The sequence below is a fragment of the Vanacampus margaritifer genome, chromosome 2, assembly GCF_051991255.1.
Source record: "Vanacampus margaritifer isolate UIUO_Vmar chromosome 2, RoL_Vmar_1.0, whole genome shotgun sequence".
NCBI lineage: Eukaryota > Metazoa > Chordata > Actinopteri > Syngnathiformes > Syngnathidae > Vanacampus > Vanacampus margaritifer.
This window is the reverse complement of record NC_135433.1, coordinates 9,425,457-9,452,669: the sequence shown is the minus strand read 5'-3', so window position 1 is coordinate 9,452,669 and position 27,213 is coordinate 9,425,457. Positions and strand designations below refer to the sequence as shown.

General features: G+C 38.4%; 3 protein-coding genes across 8 annotated transcripts in view; 2 read left to right on the top strand and 1 right to left on the bottom strand.

Moving 5' to 3' along the window:
* The first annotated feature begins 423 nt into the window (after positions 1-423).
* ptger4c (prostaglandin E receptor 4 (subtype EP4) c) lies at positions 424-17,592 on the top strand. Of its 2 annotated transcripts, XM_077557883.1 has the most exons (3): positions 424-1,966; positions 13,494-14,320; positions 15,839-17,592. In XM_077557883.1, the coding sequence occupies exons 1-3, from the start codon at positions 1,768-1,770 to the stop codon at positions 16,418-16,420; spliced, it is 1,608 nt and encodes a 535-aa protein (XP_077414009.1). In that variant the 5' UTR covers positions 424-1,767; the 3' UTR covers positions 16,421-17,592. The 2 variants fall into 2 exon arrangements, with proteins under 2 accessions (XP_077414009.1, XP_077414010.1); XM_077557884.1 differs by lacking the exon at positions 424-1,966 and having other exon boundaries at positions 13,475-14,320.
* Positions 17,593-18,470: 878 nt separating this feature from the next.
* Positions 18,471-23,937, bottom strand: LOC144043856 (uncharacterized). Its single transcript, XM_077557888.1, has 3 exons — positions 23,878-23,937; positions 23,519-23,732; positions 18,471-22,017 (listed from the first exon to the last, which is right to left on the bottom strand). The coding sequence occupies exons 1-3, from the start codon at positions 23,887-23,889 to the stop codon at positions 21,524-21,526; spliced, it is 720 nt and encodes a 239-aa protein (XP_077414014.1). The 5' UTR covers positions 23,890-23,937; the 3' UTR covers positions 18,471-21,523.
* The window catches only part of LOC144043857 (uncharacterized), a 34,683-nt gene continuing 28,935 nt past the window's right edge, over positions 21,466-27,213 (top strand). For 2 of the 5 annotated variants that reach the window (XM_077557890.1, XM_077557889.1), the window contains exons 1-3: positions 23,610-23,752; positions 23,869-24,024; positions 24,196-25,153. In XM_077557890.1, the coding sequence (XP_077414016.1) occupies positions 23,895-24,024; positions 24,196-24,584 (519 nt within the window). In that variant the 5' untranslated portion in view covers positions 23,610-23,752; positions 23,869-23,894 and the 3' untranslated portion in view covers positions 24,585-25,153. Of the gene's footprint in view, positions 22,036-23,591; positions 23,753-23,868; positions 24,025-24,195; positions 25,154-27,213 lie in introns of those variants that run through there. The other 3 variants (XM_077557892.1, XM_077557893.1, XM_077557891.1) reach the window with 3 other exon arrangements.

The window sequence follows — 27,213 nt, the reverse complement described above, 5'->3', positions numbered from 1 at the left end:
TATTACGACAGTGTGACCTACATTACATTTCAGTTGTAGGGCTCACTACACTAGTTTGAGAAAAAAATATATACTAAATAATAAAAAAAAAATAATAATAATAATAATAAATAATGTGGCGGTACGGTGGCTGACTGGTTAGCACGTCCGCCTCCCAGTGCTGAGGACGTGAGATCGAGTCCGGGCTTCGGCCTTCCTGGGTGGAGTTTGCATGTTCTCCCCGTGCTTGCGTGGGTTTTCTCCGGGTACTCCAGTATCCTCCCACATTCCAAAAACATGCATGGCAGGTTAATTGAATACTCCAAATTGTCCACAGGTGTGATTGTGAGTATGATTGTTCGTCTCTGTGTGCCCTGCGATTGGCTGGCAACCAGTTCAGGGTGTACCCCGCCTACTACCTGAAGCCAGCTGGGATAGGCTCCAGCAGCCCCCGTGACCCTTGTGAGGACAAGCGGTAAAGAAAATGGATGGATGGATGGATAAATAATGTCTTTGACAGCCCTAATATAGATCCATTTTCTTAACCGCTTGTCCTCAGAGAGAGAGAGAGAGAGAGAGCAAAAATTTGATTAATCACGATTAATTATAGAGTACTGTGTGATTAATTAATTCACTTGGTTAAATATTGTTAATCACCTAAAAGCACTAACATTATAGACACACACACACATATATACAGTATATATATATATAATGAGAGAGAGAGAGATTCAACTAACTCAAGATGAACGTCGGTGGATTTTTTTCCCCGTGGCCATCATCATTTACTCTATGATCATCTTCTTATTATTCATTATATATATTATTTGTAAAGAGATGTCAGCTTTACATGATTATATTATGTCATCATTTAATTGGCCCAGAGCTAAGTTAAGGGAAAGTACTTGGTTAGTTTTATTGGAATGCTTATTGTCATACTTAGGCAATCATGCACTTTTGAAAATGGTATGAGATAATAATTTATTGCAAATTATTTTGCAAACACCGAGCTATACAATAGTTTTTTTTGTTTTGTTTTTTCCACATATTTAGGACAAAAATGTGTAGCGCTTGAGTAATTAGGATTAGGATTCCTTTTTATATAATTTAGGATAAATATATAAATATATATATAAAATATATATTTAGGATAATGATGTTGATTGCATCATGTCGACCCTTTGCTAAATATAAAAACCTGGTGACAATTTGATGACAAACCTGTCAAATGCCACACAGCAAATGACTAGCTTGCTAATTATAATAATTGTAATTGGATGAGCGCATATAATACAAACGTCCTCACAAAGGACCGTTGACACTTTTAATGCCTGTGCAAAGGGGACATGTTAAAAACAGAAGCTTGGGAAAGATGATAGACGCGACACGCCCTCCAAATGTTATTGATTAGGCATTATATAGATGACAGTGACGCAAAATGTGATTGGGAATCCCTCCGGTTGGCATGAGACAGCTTTGATGAAGTTCACGCACGTCATAGCGAGCCAAGAATTCCTCATTAGGACTCTGCTGAGCGTGGATATGATTCCCTCAGCTGTATATAGCGTGATCACTATATATTGTATGTGGCCATCGGCGCTGCTGACGCCTCCAGGTTGTTAGAGCGGAGAAGGCAGACACAAATTCACAAACACCCCGTGGAGGGATTCTCTCACCCTCTCCTTCTTCCGTCATAGCTGAGGAGGAATCCACTTAGGCAGACAGAGAGACGAAGAGCCACCGCCTGCACCGTCGTCCACCGTCAGACACGTCCTTCCTCCATTTCATATGACAAATTCTTTCATTTCCACAGATTCGATTTCGATTTTCACAGTGCTGTTGCTCCCAGGTGTGTGTGTGTGCTCTTTTTCTATCTCCAGGTTCAGTGTAAACACACGGAAGATGCGGCAATTTCATATCTGGCACAGCAAAGGTTTTCACGAGTCCATATTAAGAGCAAAGGAGAAGTTAACTGGTCAACACAACGGTAAGTTTTTCAAGATTCAAGTGGTTATTTGGACAATTTTTGACATTGACTTGTGGAGTCTTCAAGGTGGAATCGTCCTGACAATTCCGGATGTCATCGGGATAAAGATAGAGAATATAATGAAGAAACTTCTGTGCACAGCTTTCGTTGACTGATGCTGTTTTATTTTAATATCAAGCTTGTGTCTGAGGAATTCCAAAAATGGCGCTCCCCAACCTTTTCTTTGTCATACTTTATTGGGCTGGGCATTGAATAGCTGATGTTAGTTCTTAACTCTATAAAGCCAAACATATCATATTTGAGTAATCTATTTCATGAGTGTAATTTTTTTTCTCCCATTAAAATCCTGATGTATATGATCTGACACATGCATTGCACAGATAATCCATTAGAGGGCAGTATCACCCACTGATGGCTTTTCCAGCGACCTTTTCCCAATTGGGAAAGAAGAGACACTTATAATTATTAATAGTTAGACATGTTCCTTTTGATTTTGGGAAATACTAATATGTTTGATATGTCTATTTATGATGATATTTTTGACAGTTATAAATGTACAAATTTAAAGCATTGTGATTGGATGTATCAAATATGACAAAAAGTCATACGTGGAAGCTAATTTTCATTTAAAAAAAATGTTTGTTCAAAAAGAGCAATAAATGTTCCATTTACAAAGAATCTGAATTTTCTCTCATATAGTTCATGGTTCAGGTTTTTTAATGAATATGCAAAAGTGTCAACTTACACCTGAGCAAACTCATCATTCTTCTCTTTGTAGTTCCGCCAGACCAAGCTGCATATTAGCAGGTCGCTAACCTACAACTTACATAATTGCCTTGAACTAAAACTCAAACAATCCTTGTGCTGTATTGTCTGGCTCAAGTCAGCTGAAACGGCAATTAGTGGAAAAAAAAAAGTTTAGAAAGATTAGCTATACCTTTAAATTTAGAGGTTAGCTATTAGAAAAGTACATGTCCATTTCTAGACACCACACTTGCAAGCGCAAACCTTAAATATGAGCGATGTACAGCGGCAACTCTCTTCATAACAAGCAGCAATTTTACAGATATAATAAATATACTTAAAAAAGATTAAGCTTATTATCAAACTTAACATAAAACAACAAGAATGACACGCTATGTAGTCTAGAGCAACCACAAAGCCTCTGCCATCTTAATGCTAACATACAATGAGAAACCCCATAAACACGCGGGCTAAAAATTAGCATCTTTGTGGTGCAGTTGTTAGCCTTAAAGGAATGTATATCTGAACACAAATAATGCAGCAACACGTGTCAGACAGCCCATTTAACAACAATGGTTCATGGTTTTTGGTTTTATTGAACATATAAACACAAAGAAAGCACATTACAAGTCTAAAATATAAATTGAAGTAAAAAGAAAACAAGAATAGGAAGAAAGAAAATAGTTTATATGTTCAAAAGGGGTAGGAGGAAAATAAAAACTTATCTAGTCCTACCCCTTATTCGTTTTATGTTAATAAAATAATAAGGTAATGTATTTCAACAAAAGGAATTGTGTAAACTTAATCATATATACAAGTGTACTTTAACATACGCAAATTTGCAAGCGACATATGCACACAAAATTAATACATATACCATAATACATTTATAAATCATATCCTCATACTCACATATACAATTTTCATTACACTCATACCAATACATCCAAAGAAATTACAGCATATATATATATATATATATATATATATATATAATTTTTTTTTTTTGGGACAGCTCATGACTGATGTAAGTAAAAAAATAATAATTACTTTGCTTTTAAAAAAAAAATTCAATTCACCAAGTGACAGACATCTTTTCAGGCCAGTTCCAAAATCATTCCACAAATGAACACCTTTTACAGAAACACACCTTTGCTTAATATTTTTTCTAGACACTCGTACCCCTTATGTCATAAGGACTCTCTCTAATTTCAAACAGCTCCTGAGTTCTGTGGCAGAGTAGATTGTTGTGTACTTTATACATCATTTGTGCTATTTTAAATTCATACTAAGTCGTAAAATTTTATTGTATTTGATTTAACAAATAGAGAATGAGTTGGTTCTGTATATTTTGATCCATTTATATAATTTTATGGCTCTTTTTTGCAGTTTGCAAACAGGATTGGTATTTGTTTTATATGCGTTTCCCCAGATTTCCAAACAATAGGTCAGATATGGTAATAATAATGAACAATATAATGTGTATAATGATTTCTTATTCAGCACATCCTTAGTTTTAGAAAGTATCATTTTTGACATTTTCCTTTTGACATGAACTATGTGTGACTTCCAACATAATTTTTTATCAATAACTACTCCAGGAAATCTATTTTCATACACTTTTTCTATTTTCAATTGAATTTACCATAATTTTAAACCTGTTGTGTGGTTTGTCTAGTACCAAAAACTATCAACTTTGTTTTATTTAAGTTAAGTGATAATTTGTCCATATCAAACCAATTTTTAATGTGTTCAATTCATTCTCCACAGTAGTCAGAAGCTGCTTCAGGTTCTCTCCTGATCAGTAGAGAGTTGTGTCATCGGTGAATAAGACACTTTTAATCCTTTTAAGACACAACAGATATCATTTATATACAATATAAATAAATTGGGGCCTAGCACAGACCCTTGGGGGACTCCATGAGTAATCTTCAAGCGTTTTGATTGCATATTGTTAAACTGTAAGTACCGATATCTATATCCAAATAACTTTTCATCCAATCACAGGCGTTTATTCTCTGTAAAGAACGACTGTCTGTCTGCCCCAGGTGGCTAAGACACACACATACCAGAATTAGCGGCACAATGAGCTAACTGAGTATAATTATGTTATTACTGTATGGTTTTATAAAGTATGCCGAGTGCTTCATGACACGAAGCCTCGTATAATTACACGTGCTGAGCACTGACTGAAGCAGGTTTACCATCCATTGGGGTCAGTACAGATGGTCCTTCTCATTCCGTGTATTTTTGCAAGGCTTCGTGTCGCACTCGGTGAAAGGTGGGCGTCGTCGATGACTGTAAATTAACGATTGATGGAAGTGCTCACCTCTGTAATTAAATATCTACTAAATTTAGAGTAAAGCAGACACATAGCTTCGTCTAGCAAAAAGTCTGCTATCTTAATGCTAAAGTTGACCAGCTTGCGAATAGTATCGATGTCGCAGTGTAAACTTTTAAATGATAAAATATTTTTAAAAACTTATAACAGGCAAGATGTATCAATGCAACACACTTACTTGACAACAACTACTACTTTCCTAATAGCCAAGGCTTTGGCACCATCTTGTGGCATTTTAGGTCATTGCAGAAATAGGAGATGTGAGGATCAGTTCCACAGCAAAAAAAAAAAATCCTGCCACAAATGTAGCCAATTATTGTATTTTGAAAAGAATAACAAAATTAAAATTTATATTACAATAATAAAATAATACAACCAACCACAGTACTTTTCTTTTTCTTTTTTTCTTTTCTGGAGACCACAGTACTTTTCAAAGGGTGTTGTACTCAAGCAGGATACAACATTAACAAGTCAATATTTTTAGCTGACCAAAGCCTTGAAATGAATAATCCAGGAAGTAAATACACAATGTTAATGGATGTGTAATCAGAAGTTCAATAAATGCTAAACAAATACAGTTCGGCTGCTCATTCATCACCTTTGTTAATCGCTATGGCAACAGATTTTAGAGGGGGGGTGGAGCACTCAAAGAAGACATACACCCAACCGCCCGTTTGCCATTATTCTCTGCGTATGATCTCTAGAGGGACACAAAATACGAGTCTGAGCCTGATTTGCCTGATTTGCCTGATTTGCCTGATTTGCCTGATGTACCCGTGCTTGATGCTGTGCTGCTCACTCTTTAATTTGCAGTAGTCCTCATGTTGCCGCAATCCAACAATGGACACACAGAGAAAGAGCAGACTTTGGCTAGTTAGGTAGACCAACAGGGAAGTCTTAGTCACACCTGAGACCTTATAACACTAACGAGTCACATGGCCACTCGGTAGGAAAAATCTTTTGGACATTTTCACTTTGGGGTGTACTCACTTTTGTTGCCAAGAGTTTAGCTATTAATGGCTGTATTTTTAGTTATTTTGAATAAATGTACGCTGTTATATAAAATGTACATTGATTTATTTTCATTGTTTCAAAGTGCCGTTTATTCAGCGTCGGCTCATAAAAATATACAATTAAATATTTGCAGAAATGGGAGGGCTGAACTCACTTTTGTGTAGGATTTCATTATTATTATTATTATTATTATTATTATACATCTGTGCTGTATCAGCCTGCGAATCCACCCCAGAGTCTGTGGTCTTTTTCAAGCTCTGTGCCAGGACAGCATGGTAGCGTTTTTATTTCACTTTGTTAACTCAAGAGTTGGTTGTACACACGCGTTAGGGTCTGCTAGCATTGGGCTAGCCGCTAGCATCACGTTTACAGCGGCCGACTTGAATGGCGTATGCGCGCTTCTCTCGTCAAGCACAGATCTATACGGTAACTGGATTAAGCGTGCGCATGGTGATGTGATGAGCGCAGGACTTCCATACTATATGTAAAGCCGTGGATTAGCGGCGCTCATCAAAACAGGCTGTTTGGTTCAGAAAATATGCATTGTCAAGCATCCCCTTGACAGTACGTTCTTTGCACGTTGAGAAGTACCTGGACGCTCAAGGGAGATTTTTAGAAGTGCCAGAGCTCCGTATCGTACCGGTGCGTTCCGGCCCACTTAAAATACTGCCACTTTATAACATGAAAATACATTTTCCCTTTGGATAGTTTGCTGGCATGGCCGCTTTAGAACGCCTTGTTGTCAGCTGTGAGTACAGAGAAAGATGGAAGATGATGGTTGTTGTTTTTTTTTTCTTTTACAGTCTGACTTGACAGCTATATTGACAAGGGCTTTGTGCTGGTGTGGCCGCTTTAGAGCGCCTCGTTGTCATGGAAAAGCCCCACGACAACTCCGTGGGATGTATTGCAGCCACCGGAGGCTTAAAGTAGATGTATTTTCACAGCACAAACATGAAGGATTGTTAACACTCTTCTCTGTGGTGTGTCACTCACAAATTTAGAAAATGATTATTTTTTACTTTATAAGCACTTTAATAACTGTCTTTACAATAGTATGTTCAATGCACCTCCACTAGTCTAAGCACCGCGTTTGTGGAATATGAATTAACTCATTCACTGCCATTGACGGCTATAGACGTCAAAAATTTATTTGAACTATTTCTATTAGTTTAACATTTTTTCCCATTTTTGTTAACAAGAGTATGAAAACCTAAACATTTTTTATTGTACATTTAGAACAAATATTAAATTTGTGATTAATCGTAAGTTAACTAGTGAAGTCATGCTATTAATTATGATTAAAAAATGTAATCGCCTGATGCCCCTAATTTTTAATAATAGTTATTAAAAACAAAAAAATAAAATTACTTCTTTTTTTTAAGAAGAAGAAAAGATTATTAAAAATAAAAAAATGGCCGCCCCTGATGGATAAAAACTGGTGGACTTTACTGCTTAATTCATATTCCACAAACACAATATTGATCAGAATGCCATGTTTGGACTAGGGAGGGGGAGTATAGAACATATTATTGTAAATAAAATGTTTTACTTGACTTTTCCCTAAAAACAAATTTTTAACTTAGTGTTACCAAATTAATAAAAACAACAAAAAATTGTGCTTTTTGTTGTTTTCCGAAAATGTTCAAAATATGCTATCAGGCTAATGATTTTGCATTTTTAACCCTCAAAGTGTCGAAATAATGAAACCACTGTGTAATCACATTGTCGAATCTCACTTTTGGCTTTTTAACACAGTGACTCATTTTTAGTGTTTCTAATCAAATCATAATTTCTATGACAATTTTTCTAAACCAATTCCTATTTTTTAGCTGTGACTTTGTACATTTTTTGTGTGCTTCAGATACACTGCCGCTAGAGTTAAGTGAAAAGAAAATGGCGCAACAACGGTTTTGTGATGACCTCGCGAGTGAGCAAGGAGAGCCACAGTCGCCGAACACACAAATATAAATGAGAACACTCACAAGCAGCTGCTGTCAACCACAACTCAACTTTTTCCTTTTTAATGTTGAAACTGCGTTACTGTTAATATACAGCCTTTGTCAATAATATCAAACTAAACTAAACTATATATTTTGAATGTTTAATGTGTTTTTGAGGCGGTGTAAGAAGTTTGAGAAACACTGGTATAACGCTCAACTTGACGGACAAGATGTTGCAAAATCAAAGCACAAACACAGAAAAAATTCACTTCAGATGAGAGAAAAGGTCTTTTGTACAGCGAATTTCAGGCTTTTGTTTTCGTTCATTTCAATAGCTACACTTCAGTGAATACAAAATGCCATCTTCGCTTATCAGTCAGACAGCCACATTTAAATTTTGGCACAGATTTAATCTCTTGATTGAAAACAAATGAGTTTTAACCCGTTACCATGTAGAATTGTGATTTAGTCTTTCCAAGTCTTTCTTATTCAAAGGATTTCTAAGGAAGCCTTTAAAGGCAAACCTTCAGTTTTCCATCTGTAGCTAGCTTGGTTAGATAGATAGATAGATAGATAGATAGATAGATAGATAGATAGATAGATAGATAGATAGATAGATAGATAGATAGATAGATAGATAGATAGATAGATAGATAGATAGATAGATAGATAGATAGATAGATAGATAGATAGATAGATAGATAGATAGATAGATAGATAGATAGATAGATAGATAACTAGCAATCCAGAAAGCTAGCTATTTAGCTAGCTAGATAGCAAGCTAGCTAGCATTCTAGATGGATGGATGGATGGATGGATAGATAGATGGATAGATGGATAGATGGATAGATGGATAGATAGATGGATGGACGGATAGATAACTAGCTATCCAGAAAGCTAGCTATTTAGCTAGCTATTTAGCTAGCTATTTAGCTAGCTATTTAGACGGACGGACGGACGTCTGTATAGCTAGCTAAATAGCTAGACAGACAGACAGACAGACAAAATATTTATTGTCAAGTGCCAAACCAGTCAGTGCAAAAACATTCAAGTCATATAAAACATGCTATAAAAGATGTAAAAAAATATATACACATTAAAAAAAAAAAAACATCTAAGATATAAAACCAACTAAAATAAACACATAGTGCCAATTAACCATACACACATCTTGCAGTTGCACAATCCCCTCTATCCCTGAGCAACCTGTGTTACCTTCTACAGTTATTCAATGCCTTTATTGCCGTGGGATAAAAGCTGTCTGTGAATCTGTTTGTCCTAGTTCTAATTGACCTGTCCTATACCATCTGCCTGATGGCAGCAGCTCGAACAGGGAATGGTCAGGGTGGGAGGTGTCCTTCAAAATGTTTTTGGTATTTATGGAAGAGCAAGATTTGTACAGTTCTAACGGAGAGATGAGAGGGCAGCCAATTATCTTGTGGGCTGTGTCCATGACCCTCTGGAGTGTCTAAACACACATACAATACATTCAAACACTCTCAATGGTGCTCCTCTAGAAGGAAACCAACAGTCTCTTGGTGATGCTGTTTCTCCTTACCACCCGCAGAAAATGCAGTCTCTGCTTGGCCTTCTTCAGCAACTCAGAGGTGTTCACACTCCAGGTCAAATCCTCCTCAATGTGGACTCCCAAAAAGCGGAAGTCGGCCACCCTCTCTCCACATATTCCCCTACGATAAATAAGGGATGAATGTCATTTTTCAGTTATTGATGAGTAAGTTGTTCTCCCTGCACCACCGTGTCAGTTGTACCACCTCGTCCCTTTAGGCAGTCTCAACCCCCCCGCCCCCCCCCCCCCCCCCCCGAGATCATCTGCAAATTTTACTATCGTGTTGCTATGGTGTTTAGGGATACAGTCGTAGGTGTAGAGTATAGAGTAGGGAGCTGAGAGTTGTCGAGACGTGGTCACCCACTTTGACCTTCTGGCTACGTCCAGACAGGAAGCTGTGTATCCACTTGCAGGTGGGGTGTGGAAAGCCCAGATCTCCCAATATGTCCACCAGCCTGTGGTTGAGGATGCTATTAACTCATTCACTGCCATTGACGGCTATAGACGTCAAAAATTCATTTGAACTATTTCTATTAGTTTAACATTTTTTCCCACTTTTGTTAACAAGAGTATGGAAACCTAGGGAAAAAATTATTGTACATTTAGAGCAGAAATAAAATGTGTGTTTAATCATGAGTTAACTATTGAAGTCATGCGATTAATAACAGTAAAAAAAAATGAATCGCCTGATGCGACTTAAAAATTATTAAAAATTCGGAGAGTCAGGCGATTACAATTTTTAATTGGAATTAATCGCATGATTTCACAAGTTAACTCACAATTAATCACAAATTTTATATCTGTTCTAAATGTACAATAAAAAAATCCAGGTTTTTATACTCTTGTTAACAAAAGTACAACAAAAAAATTACTAATAGAAATAGTTCAAATAAATTTTTGACCTCTATAGCCGTCAATGGCAGTGAATGAGTTAAAAGCTGAGCTGTAGTCAAAGAAGAGAAGCCGCACATAGCTCCCCTGCTGGTCCAGGTGTGACACTGCAGCGTGAAGGGCTGTGGCTATAACGTCCTCAGTTGATCTATTGACCCTGTAGGGCTAACCGATTTTTAGGCAGTAATGATAGGATGTGATCACAGACCAGTTTTTCAAAACATTTCATAACCACCGGGGTGAGTGCGGCTAGCCGGTAGTCATTCAGGCTGGTGATGTGGGTTGTCTTGGGTAGGGGGATTATGGTGGAGGACTTCAGACAGGGTGGGACAATGGACTGGGACAGGGACCGGTTGAATATGGGGGTGAAGACTCCTGCCAACTCATCCGCACAGTCCTTTCAGCACACGTCCTGCACTGTCAGGGTGGAGCTGCCATGGACCATAAAATAATAAACAAACAAATAAATAAATAAATAATATTTTTTGACAAATTTGGGGGGGGGGGGCTTTATTTTTGGGAGTATTTTTTTCTGTTTTATTGAATAGTTTTTTCCCTATTTTTTTTGTAATTTTTCTTTCTGTTTAAAAAAAAATATATATTTTCCTCTGTTTTTCTGAATATTTTTTTTCTGTTTTTCTGAGTATTTTTTCCCTGTTTTATAAAATATTTATTTTTTCTGTTTTTCTGAATATTTTTTTCCGTTTTTTTTTCAGATTTTTTTTTAAAGGGTTTTCCCTCAGAGATTAGAGAACAAACTAAACTACAGTATATACATTCATTCCTTTATTGAGAGCCAGTAATTAAACATGACCATCTTATTGCATATGGACGTATGCGGGAAAGTGTCCGCTTCCGCTATTAGCAAGTCTGCAATATGTAACTTGAAGTTCAGAGGTAAAAAATAAAAAAAAACTCCAAAAAACAAAACACCAGCTCTGTTTTTCGGAATATTTTTTTCCCTGTTTTTTAAAATAATTTTTATTCTGTTTTTTTGAATAATTTTTTCCCATGTTTTTCTGAGTCATTTTTCAAAATATTTTTTTCAGCCTGTTTTTCTGAATATTTTTTGACAGAAAAAAAATATTCAGTAAAACAAAACAAAAATATTCTGAAAAACCGATAAAAAATATTCTGAAAAACAGAAAAAAAATATTCTGAAAAACAGAAAATGAAAAAAAATACTCAAAAAACAAAGCTCCCCCCAAAAAATAGTCAGAAAAACAGGAGTTGTTTTTTTTTCAAGTGAATGCAATACGCTTCCGTACCTAAGCACAACAAAAACTTTAGTATACAGTAAGTGTGTAGTCCCAATGCATTTAATATGGTCAAGTTTGGTTGAAAAGCCCTTTAAGCTGTTTTGTTTTAAAAAGTCTGAGTTATGAACAATTAATGACAACTAATAGCTTTTTAGACCGAGACAGCATTTGGAGCTGACCTTGGTGTTGCCATTCACTCCTCTCAGGCCTTTTGGAAAAACAAAACAAAAACTGGGTTTTATCTATGAAAACCAAGTCTTGAGTAATTAAATGAGTTGCTTGCATGACTCACATCCCTCAATTCCTGGAGATGATATAACCACAAAATAAAATACTGGCTAAAAATAATAATAATTCACAGGATTCTCTCTTTTTTTTTTTATCAAACTTTATTTATGTGTCTCAGTGCAGAAAAGTTGGCTTCCATTATTATCATTTTCACTCATCATACATTTTATTAGGTACACCCTGCACACTCCAAGGTGGATCAAATGTTTATTTTGTAAATTATCACAGATGTTTTGATTTGACAATATTTTGCCTATAATGTATCTATTTTATTGTAATGTACATGTCCCATTTTGTGACTTCAATTTTCGAGTATTTTTGTCAAGTAGTTATTATACATTTTTTCCCCACAATTTAAAACAGGATGGGAAAAGAGTCACAACACACTTGATATCCATTTGTGAAACTCCAAATATTTCAAATCACTCTGTTTTCGGGGGCGGTTCTGCCTCATGCAAATGCAGAGACTTTTTTTTTATTTTTATCAGTGGGGTTCTTTTGAATAATTTTTGGCATTTGAAAAAAAGTTAAAGTTTTGCAGTTTTTCATAGTAACTCCATTATATTAACAATACATATTTGTTAGCTTGGTTGATTGATTGGTTTTGCCATGTTTAATAAGTTTAAGTAAAAATGATAATAAATAACAGCCATTTAGATAAAAATAATAATAATAATACAAAAATATATATATATATATATATATATATATTTTTTTTTTTTGTATATATATATATTTTGTATTTATTATTTTTTTATTATTATTATTATTTTATTTATTTTTTTAATCTAAATGGCCCTTAATGTGTGCAGCCCTTGAAGGAAAAAGTTTGGGCAACCCTGACTTAGCTGAACAATATATGTCAAGCTAATAGTACAGATACACTGCAGCTCTGCTTACGTTTTAACTTTTACATGATAGCAGATTCTGGTCGGGTGAAAAAGAAGAATCTAAAGTGTGAATGGCTGTTTTTCTTCATTTGTCTATGCGCCCTGAAATTGTGTGGCACTAAAGTCAGCCAAAATAAGTCGAAGATAAGCAGTTTACAAAATTGTGCAAATGTATCCAATGTCCAGGTCAATACTGTGTTTTTTTTACTCATGTGTTTATTATTGTAATTCATCCTCAGTGAGTGACCAATAAAAGGTATGGCCTCTCTCCCCCCTTGCGCCCTTGTGATAAATGCTTTGCACTTAACGATTTGACTCTGCTTGTAGAAATTAGATCCACAGGGAGCTGATGGCGCTTGCATGCTGCCCGCATGCACGTCACAGTCTTGACATCAGCACTGAGCTTAAATACCCGCATTGAAAGGGAGCGTGCACGCAAGCAAGCGCGCACGTCCATGCGGGATAAAAACATGAGCAGCAAGTGCACTTTCTGAATTTGTTTTGTTTTAATATTTGCGGTATGACATGCTATAAGTAAAAACTGTTGAGCCTGTTTGTTTTGTTTTTCTAAATTATGATCAACGACACCATAGCGTGGGACACGAACGGTTCGGAGCCGGCTCTCTCCTTGGGTCACAACCTCAGCGCCTCCCCAACGCTGAGGCTCGAATCCCGGTCACTGGTCACCTCGGCCACCATGTTCGCCGTGGGCGTCCTGGGGAACGTGATCGCCATCGTGGTGCTGTGCGTCTCCAAGAAGGAGCAGAAGGAGACTACCTTCTACACGCTGGTGTGCGGAATGGCCATCACCGACCTCCTGGGCACGTGCTGCACCAGCCCGGTGGTGATCGCCACCTACGTGGCGGGCAAGTGGCCTGGCGGAGATCTCCTGTGTCACTTCTTCTCCTTCTCCATGCTCTTCTTTGGCTCGGCCGGCATGTCCATCCTGTGCGCAATGGCCGTGGAGAGATATCTGGCCATTAATCACGCCTACTTCTACTCCCAGCACATAGACAGGACCATGGCTCGCTTCGCCCTCCTCGCGGTCTACCTGGCCAACATGGTCCTGTGCGTCATGCCCAGTTTCGGCTTCGGGCAGCACGTCAAACACTTCCCGGGAACTTGGTGCTTCCTGGATTGGAGGGCGACGGATCCTTTGGGCTCCTGCTACTCGTTGCTCTACGGTGGGGTGATGCTGCTGTTGATCGCCGTCACGGTGCTGTGCAACCTGGCCGTTTGCAAGTCGCTGGTGGGGATGAACCAGAGGACCGGGATCGTCCGGGCCGAGGCGTGCGAGCAGGGCGGCTCCAGGAGGCGCTTCCCCCGGCTGCAGTCGGTGTCCTCGGCGGCGGAGATCCAAATGTTCTGGCTGCTCGTTTTCATGACCATCGTTTTCCTGGTGTGCTCCATCCCTCTAGTGGTAACTAGCCCCTTTTCAACATTATTTTAATCATTTTTATTGTTATGTTATTTTAGAAAAGTATCAGTAATGGTGCTTTTAAAGCTTTATTGAATCAATACATGCACTTATGAGAAAAATGTCACAGCATACGACAAAAATGTCAAAAAATGATTAATGAATGACATGATCTCGTCTTAATTTACTGACAAAATATGGTCGTGTTCACTTGAACACAAAGCTGATATTCACAGGAAAGTCATGACTTACTTTGTTCGTTGTATGCAACAGGTGGATACACAAGGCAGTTTGCTGCCATCTAGTGGACGAGCAATTACTACATAATGGCATAGCTAGATGAACAACGATTAAACAAATATATATTTGTAGTTAATAATATTTTTGAAGAATGAAAAGTAGAAATTTGATCATTTTCTGCCGTATCCCTGATAATGGTTGACGATAACATAGCCTACATAATATTTCTGAGCCCTTTTGCTGGTGTAAAAATAGTTGCGTAAAACGTGACGTCATACATTAGTGAAAGCACTGGTTCAACTCCTATATTGTAAATGTAAAAGTACAGACTCTGTTAAAGTAAAAACAAAACATTTTTAAATTGTCTTTCATATGCAATACTATTTGATAACTTTAACGAACACAACTTCTCCCATCCATCCCTTCATTCATGAATGCATCCATTTATCCATCTGTCCATCCGTCCATCAGTTCTTCCACCCATCCATCATCCGTCCTTCTGCCCATCCATCCATCTGTCCATCCATAGATCCTTTTGACAGCTGTTTGTCCATCCATCAATCCATCCATCATTCCATCAATGCATTTATCCGTCGATCCATCTGTCCATCCATCCGTCTATCTGTTTTCCCATCCATCATCATCTGTCCATCATCCGTCCCACTGCCCATCCATCCATTTATCAGTTGATCCATCTGCCCGTCCATCCATCATCTGTCCATTCATCCATCCATCCCTCCCTCCAACAGCTGCTGGTCCATCCATCTGTCCATCTATCTGTCCATCCATCAGTCATCCATCTGTCCTGCCATCTACCCATCCATCCATCCACAAATGGCCAGCATAGCCAGGAACAGCTGGTCTAATGCAACATACAGTATTTCAATTATAAATTAGTGAACAGCGGGCATCAAACCCTCTGAATCAATGTATTATATTTTATTTATATTATTTAAATCACCCCACTAGGCAAACGACCACAAATGATCATCTCCAAGTGCCCACGTCATGGCGCAGATGTGCTAGATGTGTATGCGACTGGCCACGCCTCATGTCAAGGTACTCAAAGGCGGTCCTTTGATTGGCCATAATTGAAGTCAGCTGCTACCGCTCCCACAGCAGCGCAGCCCTCACAGACCCACTGGTCTTGCACTTGTCTGCAAAATTACCAACATGGGGTTTAACCCGCCTCTGCACAGAAATATACCCTACTGCATGCCATTTTCTGCTATATCAGTATATGTGTACCCTGCTTAAGTTGTCTTTCTCTCCATGTGTCAGGTGAGAATCTTCATGAATCAAATTTATGACCCTGCTTATATTTCCGCCGGAGGGAAGCCCGAATACCGCAGCGACCTACTGGCCATTCGCTTCGCCTCTTTCAACCCCATTTTGGACCCGTGGGTGTACATCCTGTGCCGGAAGAACCTGCTCCTGAAGGGCTGCGGGAAGCTGAAGCGGGCACTAACTCGTGTGAAAGAGAGCAGCGGAGACCATATAGGCTGGGTCGGAGGTCAGGACTCGCCTCCGTCATTCAACACCAACGACACCAGCTACGCGTCGATACGCAGGAAAGACCTGGGGCAGTCGACGGCCACCGGCGACGCGCCGTCCTTCGCCAACTTCGCCATGAGACATGCGTGGGAGTACGACACAGCTCGGGTCAACTTCCACCCGTTCAGCGTGGAAGCGAGCGCGGTGCCCGGAGGCGAGCCCGAAGTCGAGGCTGATGCAAAGCAGCAGCAAGGGGATTCGGTGAAGGGCTCACCGGGACAGCCAACCTCGACGCGTGTTAGGACAGGCGAGATGGTCACGTGCATGTTTAGCACCCCGAGCTCCTGTCAGTCAGTGAAATGCATCTAATGCAATCAGTGTTTCACGACTTTTACTGAGCCAGGCACATCTTTTTTATTGGAAGAATGTCACGGCACATACAGAAAATATGATGTTCTCATCTAAATTTACTCACAAATTTTCTATCATTTAGTAGGAATGGCAACAGGTGGCTACACAGATTCAGATTACATCATTGATCACTAAAAGGGCACTTCTCCATGCAAGAAACGTGAAAACAACAATGACCACCAGGGGGAGCCTGTGAAGCCTGGCAGGTCGCCTGAGTTTTTTTTAGATGGAAAAAAAAAACACACTCACACATTAGGAAGGAAAGGAACAAACAAGGCTTAAGTGCTGCACCTTTAAAAGGGGGCACAGTATGAACCAGGAAAACCTCAGCACATAAAGGCACATAATAAAAGACATGACAACAAAACCATTATTCATTACTATGTATGTATCGTTTTTATACAGCCCTGTGTATTGGATCTAATTCGAATGAGTAAAATACTGAAATGTTTTGACCAAAGAGTGTACTATTATTGCAAAGCAAAAATGACCAACATCTTAAAGTTAAACGTTAGCAATTAAACTTGCTGCACACAGGATAGAATAAAAAATATGGAGGGAAAAAAATGCATTTGTGAAGGTGTCACCCAAATTTTTCCTATTGGCATGTTAATTATGCATCAGTTTAACAGCTTCTCTGATAACGGTGAAAGTCAAAAATTACACACCAACCACGTTAACCAACTTGTGTTTTTGACAGCATGAAAAGTGGATCCATGCCTGGACATGAAGGTGCTCAGTTCTTGTATCTTTTATTAGCAACTTGGACACTGTGAAAGAAGTGCGGGTCCAAAAAACGCTTTTAACTTCTGTGCCAATTTCCAAGCAAGGAAATGTGTAAAAAAAATATATATATATATGAAAAAAAGTCACTTTTATACCCAATGGGTACAAACTAAACTTAACATGTACTGTATGAATTTGTGTCATTTGTTTGTGTGTTAACACAATGCATGATGTTGTTGAGATGTACTTTTTAAACATGCTGCTAACCTTCTCTGTGCCATAGCAAAGTGATACAGGCAAGGACAACTGAATGTAAACAACTTGTCAAAGTCCTTTTTTTTATTCAACTTGCAGTGTTTTGATATATTAAAAAAAAAAAAAACTTTTTGGCGTGATGGTTTTGAACGTGTGCAAATTAAAACCACACTGATGAGTTCAGTCGAGTCTCCACTTTGTCATGATGTTCCCATTCAGCCAGCAGGTGGTGCTACAACACAAAAATATGCTAACAGTGACACGATTTAACGAGTGACAGAGCGCCCAATCAAATACTGTATGTGCATAAGACACTATGAAATGGCATACATTTCCAGAGTACTCTGCAGTACTATCACTCATACTTAAAATTCTAGTAAAGTAAAGCCTCTTAAGTTTGAATACAATCTGTTCAGTGATTTGAGTTGAATTCCAATTTGTCATATCCGTCTAGGTAGGGGGGTGCTACCATCCTACTGTTTGTATTCATGACAAAAACATGGAAAATACTCAGCATAGATGTTGATTAATAAAGGCGTTAATGTGCGCAGATCACTACAAATGTGTTTTGCTATAATCCAATTTGACTAACAAATTTTCCTCTAACCAACCAATCACAAGACGAGAAAAATGCTGACGTCATCGAGGGTCAGCACTCTGGCACTGAGAGGTGAATTTGAAATCTGAAACAGACCTGTTGCTGATAAGTTACATGGACCACTACTAGTTATTTTAAATAGGCAGATTAGATTGACATAGTGACACAAAGAGGCTGAAATCTGATTGGACAAAAAGAAAGAAAGAAAATAAGTCATGTCTACATGCTAGAAGGAAAGGAGAGCAACAGGAGAAATGCTGTTGGAAATATATCAATAGATTTTCAGGGAACACTCATTTTAGAATTTAGGATGTAATTGTAGTTCGCTGTAGCTGTTAAAGTTGGTGACTCAATCAATCATCACGCTCAACGTGTAAGGCACTTTTAAGCAAGAGATATTTATTATGCACACAATGTAATTCCGCTGGATGTCAGTTTGTGGTGAAGCTTTTTTTTTTTATCAAGGTGTTGTTTTCACAAAAACAAATGCAGAAGTGAGCCCTTGCATCAGCTGCGAGGTCTGACTTTTGTTTTTTGTTTTTAGGAATAGGACCACTCCCAACGAGATTCAGCACCTTTATGAAATATGTACATTGTGAATGGGGGGAGCAGAAGGAATATGAAATCTGACTTTGGGCAATAAATAGATATACATCTACGATACAGAGTGGAATAAAACAGCTTTCGTACGAAGCTATAATAAATAAATAATTTATCAGAAATAAATATATTTTACTTGTATACAGTAATACGTGAAGATGCATGGCATCCATTTGGCCCAGCTCACTTGAACGTTGAACCCATTTACTTGTTATTGAACTTCTGGGAAGAGCTGACATCGCCGCGAGTAGTAAATATTGAACGTTTCACCGCCGTCTGTTTGCTTGTTTTCCAAGATAAACGCTCGCTCGCTCGCACGCCGTTCGTGCTGTCGCTTGAGTCTCAGACGTTGCGTGGTCACGCATGTTCAACATCAAAGCAGTCACGTTCACGCTGTCCGTTTTGGTGAGTCTGCGACAAACGCGGGGGGAGAAAAAGTGTTGGCTCGTAACAAGAAATCCAGACTGGCTCCATCATGGCCTCCTGTGGAGAGCAGTTTGAGCATTTATTCAGTATCGAGCTTAACTCATTCACTGCCATTGACGGCTATAGACGTCAAAAATTCATTTGAACTATTTCTATTATTTTAACATTTTTTTCCACTTTTGTTAACAAGAGTATGAAAAGCTAGATTTTTTAAAATTGTGCATTTAGAACAGATAAAAAAATTTGTGATTAATCGTGCGTTAACTAGTGAAGTCATGCGATTAATTACGTTTAAAAAATTTATGCGCTTGACGCCCCTAAATTTTAATAATCTTTTCTTTTTTAAATTGTAATTAATTTTAGGACTTCAATAGTTTTTATATCTGTTCTAAATGTACAATATTTTTTTGTCTAGGTTTTCATACTCTTGTTAACAAAAGTGGGGAAAAAATGTTAAACTAATAGAAATAGTTCAAATTAATTTTTGACGTCTATAGCCGTCAATGGCAGTGAATGAGTTAAGATACTAGTACACTTTGCCCTCACTCGTAAGAAAATTTTGCGCACTAGTATAACAAATCATGTTTTTCCACTACTGTATAACATTTCTGTACTTTAGTATGACAATTTTGGCATACTAGGAGGCCAACTTCTGAGGCGAAACTGTGCACTAGTTGACAGCTGCATGCTACTAGTACCACTAATTGAAGCGATATTTGTTAAATTGTAGATTTTATCCTGTCATTAGTAGTATTACAAGCCCGCAGTTATCAACAACTGTACAGTTTTGACTCACTAGTAACATGTAGTTATCCTACTGGTATACCAAGTTTGCCCTACTAGTATACTAGTATAGAGACTTTTAAAATGGATATGGTGCACTAGTAGAAAAACTTATGAATACATGTTTGCCATTACAGTATGACATTTCTCCACACTGGTAAGACAACCAATTAGGCCAAACTACTAGTGGGCATATTTGGATCGAATAGAAGAGTTCAGGATGCTACTAGTGCATGACACACTTTACCATTTGGTGCTAGTAGTGCTACTACTGCGGCACAGTAGTTTACTGGTAAGATTTAATTACGTGCTAGTTTTCAGAAAGTGGCACTTAGACTGGAAAAAAATAGGGTTGAGGAACGAACTCACGACCTTCAGCTAAGGAAAACATCTGATCAACTCCCTGAGCCATGCAGCTCCTTCTTTTAGTATATCGATCGTGTCAGCTGGAATCTTCGTAACTCCAAGACCAAAAAAGTGTTTGGTCTCATCCTGGAAATAAGCAAATAGTAGGAGTGGCATAGCTCAGGTGGTAGTGTGGCAGTCTACCAAGCTGAAGGTCGTGAGGCTGTTCCTCAACCCTTTAATGACTTTTTGGGGGGGTAATTTTTTATACATTTTTAAACTTTTCTCACTTTCTGTCAAATTCCTGATATTTTTAGCAATTTTATGGACACATATTATGACAATTTTCCACCTCTCTTCTTCCTTTTTTTGGGGAAAATTTTATGGCTATTTTTGGCTCTTTTTTTACAGCATTTTTTTTGATATTTTTGTCAATTTTGTTGACATTTTAAAATTTGCGAGATTTTTCTTATTTTTTGATTTTGGTCATTTTCTAGTTCCTTTTTGACCGATTTCTTTTCTGCCCTTTTCCTTTAAATCAGTTTTCTGACTTTTTGGCAATTTTAAAGACATTTTATGGCGATTTTCTTGTAATTTTCTGCCTTTTTTAAAAATTTAATTCTCAGAAATTTTTGGCAATTTCATGGACATTTTAGTGGTACATTTCTGCTTTTAATCTTCCTTTTTGAAAACTTTAAGGTCACTTTTTGTACATTTTTAGGTAATTTTTTAAAATCTTTTCATCTACCTTTCATCACTCTTTTTCTGTCAACTTAAAAATTGAACTTTGACATTATGTTGAGTAATTAATTATTCATTTTAAAAAATCTAAATAATTAATTATTTAAAGAATATTTTGTCCAAAAAAAAACCAAAAAACAAGAATAAATATGTAAAAAAATAAGAATAATTTCTACTAATTTTTAAAATTTCATGGGAGAGTGACTAAAGAGCCACATGAGCAGGTTCAGATCGCTGATTTAGTGAATCGCTATAGTAACCATAAATTAGAGATCAAGGATATCAAATAAATGATATCAATAAATGCACATTTTTGCCTCACACTAGTTATTTGTACTGTTTTTTTCTGTGGAGAAATTGTTACAAATTGTGACCATTTTTGTTGTTAATTGTTGTTCTACTAGTGCGCTGAAATGTCTTGCGAGTGTGGACAAAGAGCGTAATAGTACATGGAATATTGAATTATTGCTCAAGAAGCTTTTAAAAACAAACAGGAAGTGGCCACCATCACTTCCTGTTTCATCAGTCTTTGGTGCGTTTCTTTAACTCCTCCCATGTGTCCAATCACTGGAGAGGACGGGACTCCGTCAGCCCATACAAATGCAGCTGGCGGCAGATAAGGACTGGATGGTCCTCCACGTGGTCTGAGCGTCCATGAAGGACACGGGTTCGTAGCGGTCGGGCCGGCAACACGGGTGGTTGCTGACCTTGCGGGCGGTGCGTCGCGGGAGCGAGCCGTTCCGCAGCAGGGCTTTCAGCGCCAGGTCGTAGTTAGTCCGGGACGACTGGCAGGAGCCCACGCAGAACTTGAAGAGGACGATCTCGTCTGAGTCGAAGCCCAGTCCCAGATCGCGGACTTTCATCTCGCGCTTCTCCACGCGGCAGTCCCGGCTGCTCTGCTTGGGCTGCTTGTTTTTACCTCGGCGTTTTCCGTCTCCCTTCTCAAAGTCTTCTTCTTTCTTCTTCCTCTTTTTTTTAGGCGAGCCTTTTAAGTTTGGGTCGGAGGGGTCCGAAGAACGTGGCGAGCGGCCGACCCAGCGAGCGCTCGGATGGTCGTCGACTTCATCGACTACAGAAGGGTCTGAAAAGGACAAATACTGTAAATATATGTCGAACAAGAGAGGCATGTGCGTTTAACAAGTTCAATAATCGTCGCTAGCTGATGTGTACTGCTTCAACTAACAACTGGTATACACTTATGACTTTTCCAGTAGTTCATAGTTTCATTTCATTAACTAAACAAAAATATTTTCGTCAACAAAAATTTATCATCGGACAAAAACTAGACTAAAACCCTCATTAATAAACAATAACTTGGCCTAAACCCGTAAGCATTTTCGTCGACTAATGACGACGAGACGAAAATGCACTTCAAATTATAGGATTTTCTGTCTCTGCTAATCTGTCACTGTGACAATGTCATGTGACAATCAGTGACACGCCTCCTTTCAAATCTGCAGCGAGAGAGTGCAACATGCCCAAACACATGGGACAATCAGGAGGTGGATTCACGGTGAAAGGTTAAAAAGAAAACAACGTAAATTATTAGGGGTATCAGGCGATTAAAATTGTAATTAATCGCATGACTTTAATAGTTAACTCACGATTTATCGCACATTTTATATCTGTTCTAAATGTACAATAATTTTTTTTCTAAGTTTTCATATTCTTATTAACATAAGTGGGGGGAAAATGTTAAACTAATAGAAATATGGCTGCATCTTTTAGTCATTGATACAGTATTTCATAAAATTGAGTTAAAATTAAAAATATGTACTGTAAAAAATGAGTGATTTGATTTGTTGAGGTCATTTTTCTGCCACTAGATGGCATAATTGCATTTGTAAGACATTGGTGACAGCTCAGTGCATTTTTCTTTTCACATTAAGAGCTTAACATGAAGTAACTTGGGAAATTCTGCACATTTTTCAAATTGTAAAATACAACTTCACCCCAGTCTCCACAAATATATGCGTTATTAGTAAATTTATTACTGCTAAATTTTGACGTGGATATGTCTGCTCCGTAGCGACTGGAATTCCCCCAGTACAAGCTTTCCAAGTAAGGGGCGGTCTTTAAACGCTTTTTAAAACATTGTGGCATTAAATAAACTTAAAATTAACTCACAAATTTTGACACCCCTAGTTATAATTTAACATAACATGAATTCAATAGCTACAACGTTCCAATAGTGTTAATCCGACGGCTAATTAATGCTGGCTAATTTACTAGCTTGTAGCATAGCGCCATAGATGCCATTGTAACTGTGTGAAGTTGCTTTTCATCAAAAAGATGAGAGAAAATTTCATGTGAAATAATTTTAGATCAGAAATGAAATAATCAACATCATCTGCTGACAAAAAACAAAACAAACTAAAACTAGATTTATTTAAAATTTTCAATTTGTTTTCTTGGACTAAATAAAGACTAAAATTCTAGATTTACAGTCATCAAAGTTAACTAAATAAAAACATGATGGGGTTGACTATGATTAAAAACTAACAGGCGTGATTGAAACTGGACTAAAACTGGGACTACATTTTAAAAATGTCTGACAAACTTATTCATAGGAGCTTCATTACCATACAGAAGATGCCAAGGAGAGTGTGGGTCATCATCGTTTTCCTCCTCCTCGTCCTCCATCATCTCTGGCAGGACAGGAAGTCGTGGCTCCTCCTGGCCTCCCAGCAGGCCCGCCATGTGACCCGAGTCTACCCCCGCACCAACAGTGGCGTTGGCTTTAACGCGGGCTCCATCGACCAGAGGCAACAGAAACAGGAGCACCCACAGTAGAACCTACAGGATGCATAAGACTGGTAAGGGGAGGTCCTCCTGCGCCACAAGTTAGCCTGGTTTTAGGTAGTCTAAAATTTACTTTGGTCACCAAATTACCAGATTTGTTCTTTTTTTTTTTATGTATATATATATATAGCTGACTAACCTGCGCCAACATCACAGATGTCGTCTCTGGTCTCTCCTTTCTCCGATTCCTCCATCGAGTCCCACCTGGATGCAATAAGAAAAAAAGGGAGGGAGGAATGTGAGAACAAGGCTTTGCTCTGTCAACTTTCCTCCGCCTTTGAAAACGGTAACATAAACTAAAAGCACAACATGCGGGCAATATGAGGTTTTTACACTCACACAATGCTTCAGATACTGTAAAAAACAAAACAAAAAAAAACTGAAAAAGGGGACGTGTCAAATACATCACGTCCTCCATGCCCGAGGACTCCGTCTTTGTGTTTGTGTTTGTTTCCAGCTAGTGTTGGCTTGTCGCTTCTTACATCCACGCAAACAAAAGGCAACATCTGCGATATACTTGTCAAAAGCATTCTTCACGAGTTATCCCCGAGCCGAGATCACTTCATGGAGGTCCCGGCCCAAAAGCCCCAGACATGCAGGACAGGTGATAAGGGGTGTCACGGATGCAGATGTTTATGTCGTACGTGCAGCGCCGAGGATCCCGCCCGCCGCTCGTCCCGTAACATGAGGTCATCGGGTTCCTTTGTTGGCCCCCTCCCAAATGTCAGACGAGGTCAGTGCATCAGGTGTCAGGAAAGGTCCAGCTCGCTCATCTGTCTTGTATGTGACACTATTGGTGTTAGGGTCAAGGTCAGAGGTTGGCAACTCATTCACAACTCTTTTTAGTCCAGTCGTACGGAGACCCAAACAAGACATGGCGAGGGAATTTGTGGCCAGGAATTAGTGTTTTTTTCCCCCGTACTGGACAGTTGGATAAGCAACTGGAAACGTTAAGGTTGAGTCGGGGGTTAACTTACCAGTAAGGCCCCCAAATGTCTTACAAAAACTGATTAATAATAACAAATCTCTTCGACTTAAAGCAATTATTCTATTAGTGTTAATTCACACACTTAAAAGCACATAAAATCTGTCATGCTCAATCTGTGGCGATCGTTTCGAGTCACCCCCCCCCCACCTGAGACTTGATTCAGGAAAATAAACTTGCCGGTCATGAAGAAAATGAAGCAAAGTTATCCCAGTGGAGTGGAGAAGAGGAAAACAAACAGTTTTAGTCCAAACTACTGATTAATGTTTTTTTGGTATATACTTGTAATGGTTTACTTGCAGTAATGTTGTATTTGTATTTTGTTATCTTGACTTTTACCACCCTCCAGTGGTGAAAAATATATAGCGTCAGATTACCGTGACTAAAAACGTCACACACCTGGTGGAGTCTTGGCTCACTTCAGGCTGTAGTAAGTGACTATTTGTGATAAATTGTGTAATTTTCCGTAAGCTACAAAGTGTTTGCATGTAAATTGATAAGCTTTTGGAAATAACATGTTGCTAAAAATGTGTTTAAAATGAGTCATATAGACGTTAGCCATTGTTAGCATATTATTCTAGCAGACCTAAATTGTGCTAATTAAGCTAACTGTTAGCATACTTTTGTTGTGATATTTTCTCTAATTCGGAATGCAAAGCACAACAGTGTAAAAAAAAATAACTGGTGTAATTTGTACTTTTTTTCTTTACATTTGGACAGATGTATGGCAATTAGTGTAGCTAGAAACCAATGTTAGGCAGACATTTTAAGCACTGTTCTAATGTTGAATTTCTATAGTTTAACAATAATGATAAGAGATTAATAATAGGCGATCCTAACAGCCATGACATGTCATCTGTTAGCTGTCTATCTTGGCGGATAGAGCAGTACGTCGTGTAGTGAGGACAGAACTATACTGCAGTTTTGAGATTTGTTCATTTGTTTGATCCTAATGGACTATATGCCACGGAGGAGGCGGGACTTCCGGGTTTTCATCCATCAACTTTGTTTCCGTTTCCAGTTTGCGACGTGTGGGCCGCGTCCCAGTAATTGCGCTTCCACCCTTTGTGCCCCTCGTTGCAAGATTCCGTCAACTGGTGCGAGGCTGCGAGTGTGTAGTGTCTGTCTCAGTGTCCGAAGCATTTCAGATAACCGAGACGCCCTCCCGCCGATGAGCGGGGAGCACGCGGTTGGGGCGCGCAGGACTGGGGGTGCGAGTGTTGGAACGCGGCCAGCACTGGCCGGAAACGGCGCTGATGTGTAAAAGTCAGAAGTCTGTGACATCTACCCCATCTTAAAACCTCTTTGGACGGCATAGATGATTGCAGTGGACATGACCTATTTGCGTGTCTAAAGGAATAAAAATGCATCATTTGGATGATGTCAACACTTCTGGTTCATTGGTTGCATCCTAGCTGATTTGCACGTTGTTTATGTTAAAAATGTTGCATATAAGTTTGGTTAGTTTACAACACGTTACAGCAATACTATCCTAGGGTCCACTATTACAAATAAAAACAGAACCCCTGGAAAAAAAGAAGAAAATAACTTATATCCATGGATTTATGTGGGAAAAGAGTCGAAATCAGTAAAATAAAAAAATTGCCCAGCAGAAATTTTGTTTTTTTTTGGGGGGGGTTGAAGGAGTTAGAAAAGAACATTATTTAGCTCAGGTAATAGTAGAATTTTTGCAAATGCACACTTTTGCACATACATTTTTTAAAGTATTTTAATAACCAATAAATAAACATTACAAAAAAAAATAGAATTTGATATGAGATGCTGTCATCACTTAACGTTGTAGTCTTTTTTGCAAAGGCATCTGAGCATTTTTTGAGGGAATTTCAATGAGGTTTGCAAACCATATTGTAATTTCTTAATATTAATTTTAGAACTACTGAACTGTGAGATTTATTAGAATCTTTATTATTACTATTCCAGTAATCCCCTAGTAGGTGGTTGATTTTCTATTTTATATATTTCCACTATTCGTGTTGAAATACATGTGAGAGTGTTTATTTAAGGTTGAAAGTGTTTTTTTTTTTTTTCTCCATTACAGTATTATTATCATTATTTTTTTTTAGACATTTAATGCAATGTGTTGTTGGGAGCCTTAAACATCTTCTTTTTTTACTTTTATATATGGGTTTTATTGTGGATTTCCACCTCTATCTGGACCTCCCGTGATGAATGGGCGGGGATCACTTTACTCCCAAAATGCTGACTGAAAACCACTTTGACCCTCTCAAGCCACTTAGGACAACCTTGGCCCTGCAGCATGACTATAATAAAGTATCCTGGGCATTCTTTGCGCTGGCTGATTTTGCTGATTTACCATTTCTCAATCACAAACAGTCCCAGCGGTTGAGACAATGACACAGAAGAGCAAAAGTCCCACTTTTGCCATTATTCAATGAATTCAACCCTGTGTGGTTTTCCTCATCACAGCACGGAGGGTTCGTCCCAAGGACAACGATAAAGACGGGGAGG

Excerpts from the sequence above, each read along its gene's own strand:
- ptger4c (XM_077557883.1), top strand. The coding sequence starts at position 1,768 with ATGACAAATTCTTTCATTTCCACAGATTCGATTTCGATTTTCACAGTG. Across the intron at positions 1,967-13,493 it reads GTTAACTGGTCAACACAACG|CGTGGGACACGAACGGTTCG; the intron begins GTAAGTTTTTCA and ends ACGACACCATAG. Across the intron at positions 14,321-15,838 it reads TGTGCTCCATCCCTCTAGTG|GTGAGAATCTTCATGAATCA; the intron begins GTAACTAGCCCC and ends TCCATGTGTCAG.
- LOC144043856 (XM_077557888.1), bottom strand. Across the intron at positions 22,018-23,518 it reads TCCTTGGCATCTTCTGTATG|ACCCTTCTGTAGTCGATGAA; the intron begins GTAATGAAGCTC and ends TGTCCTTTTCAG.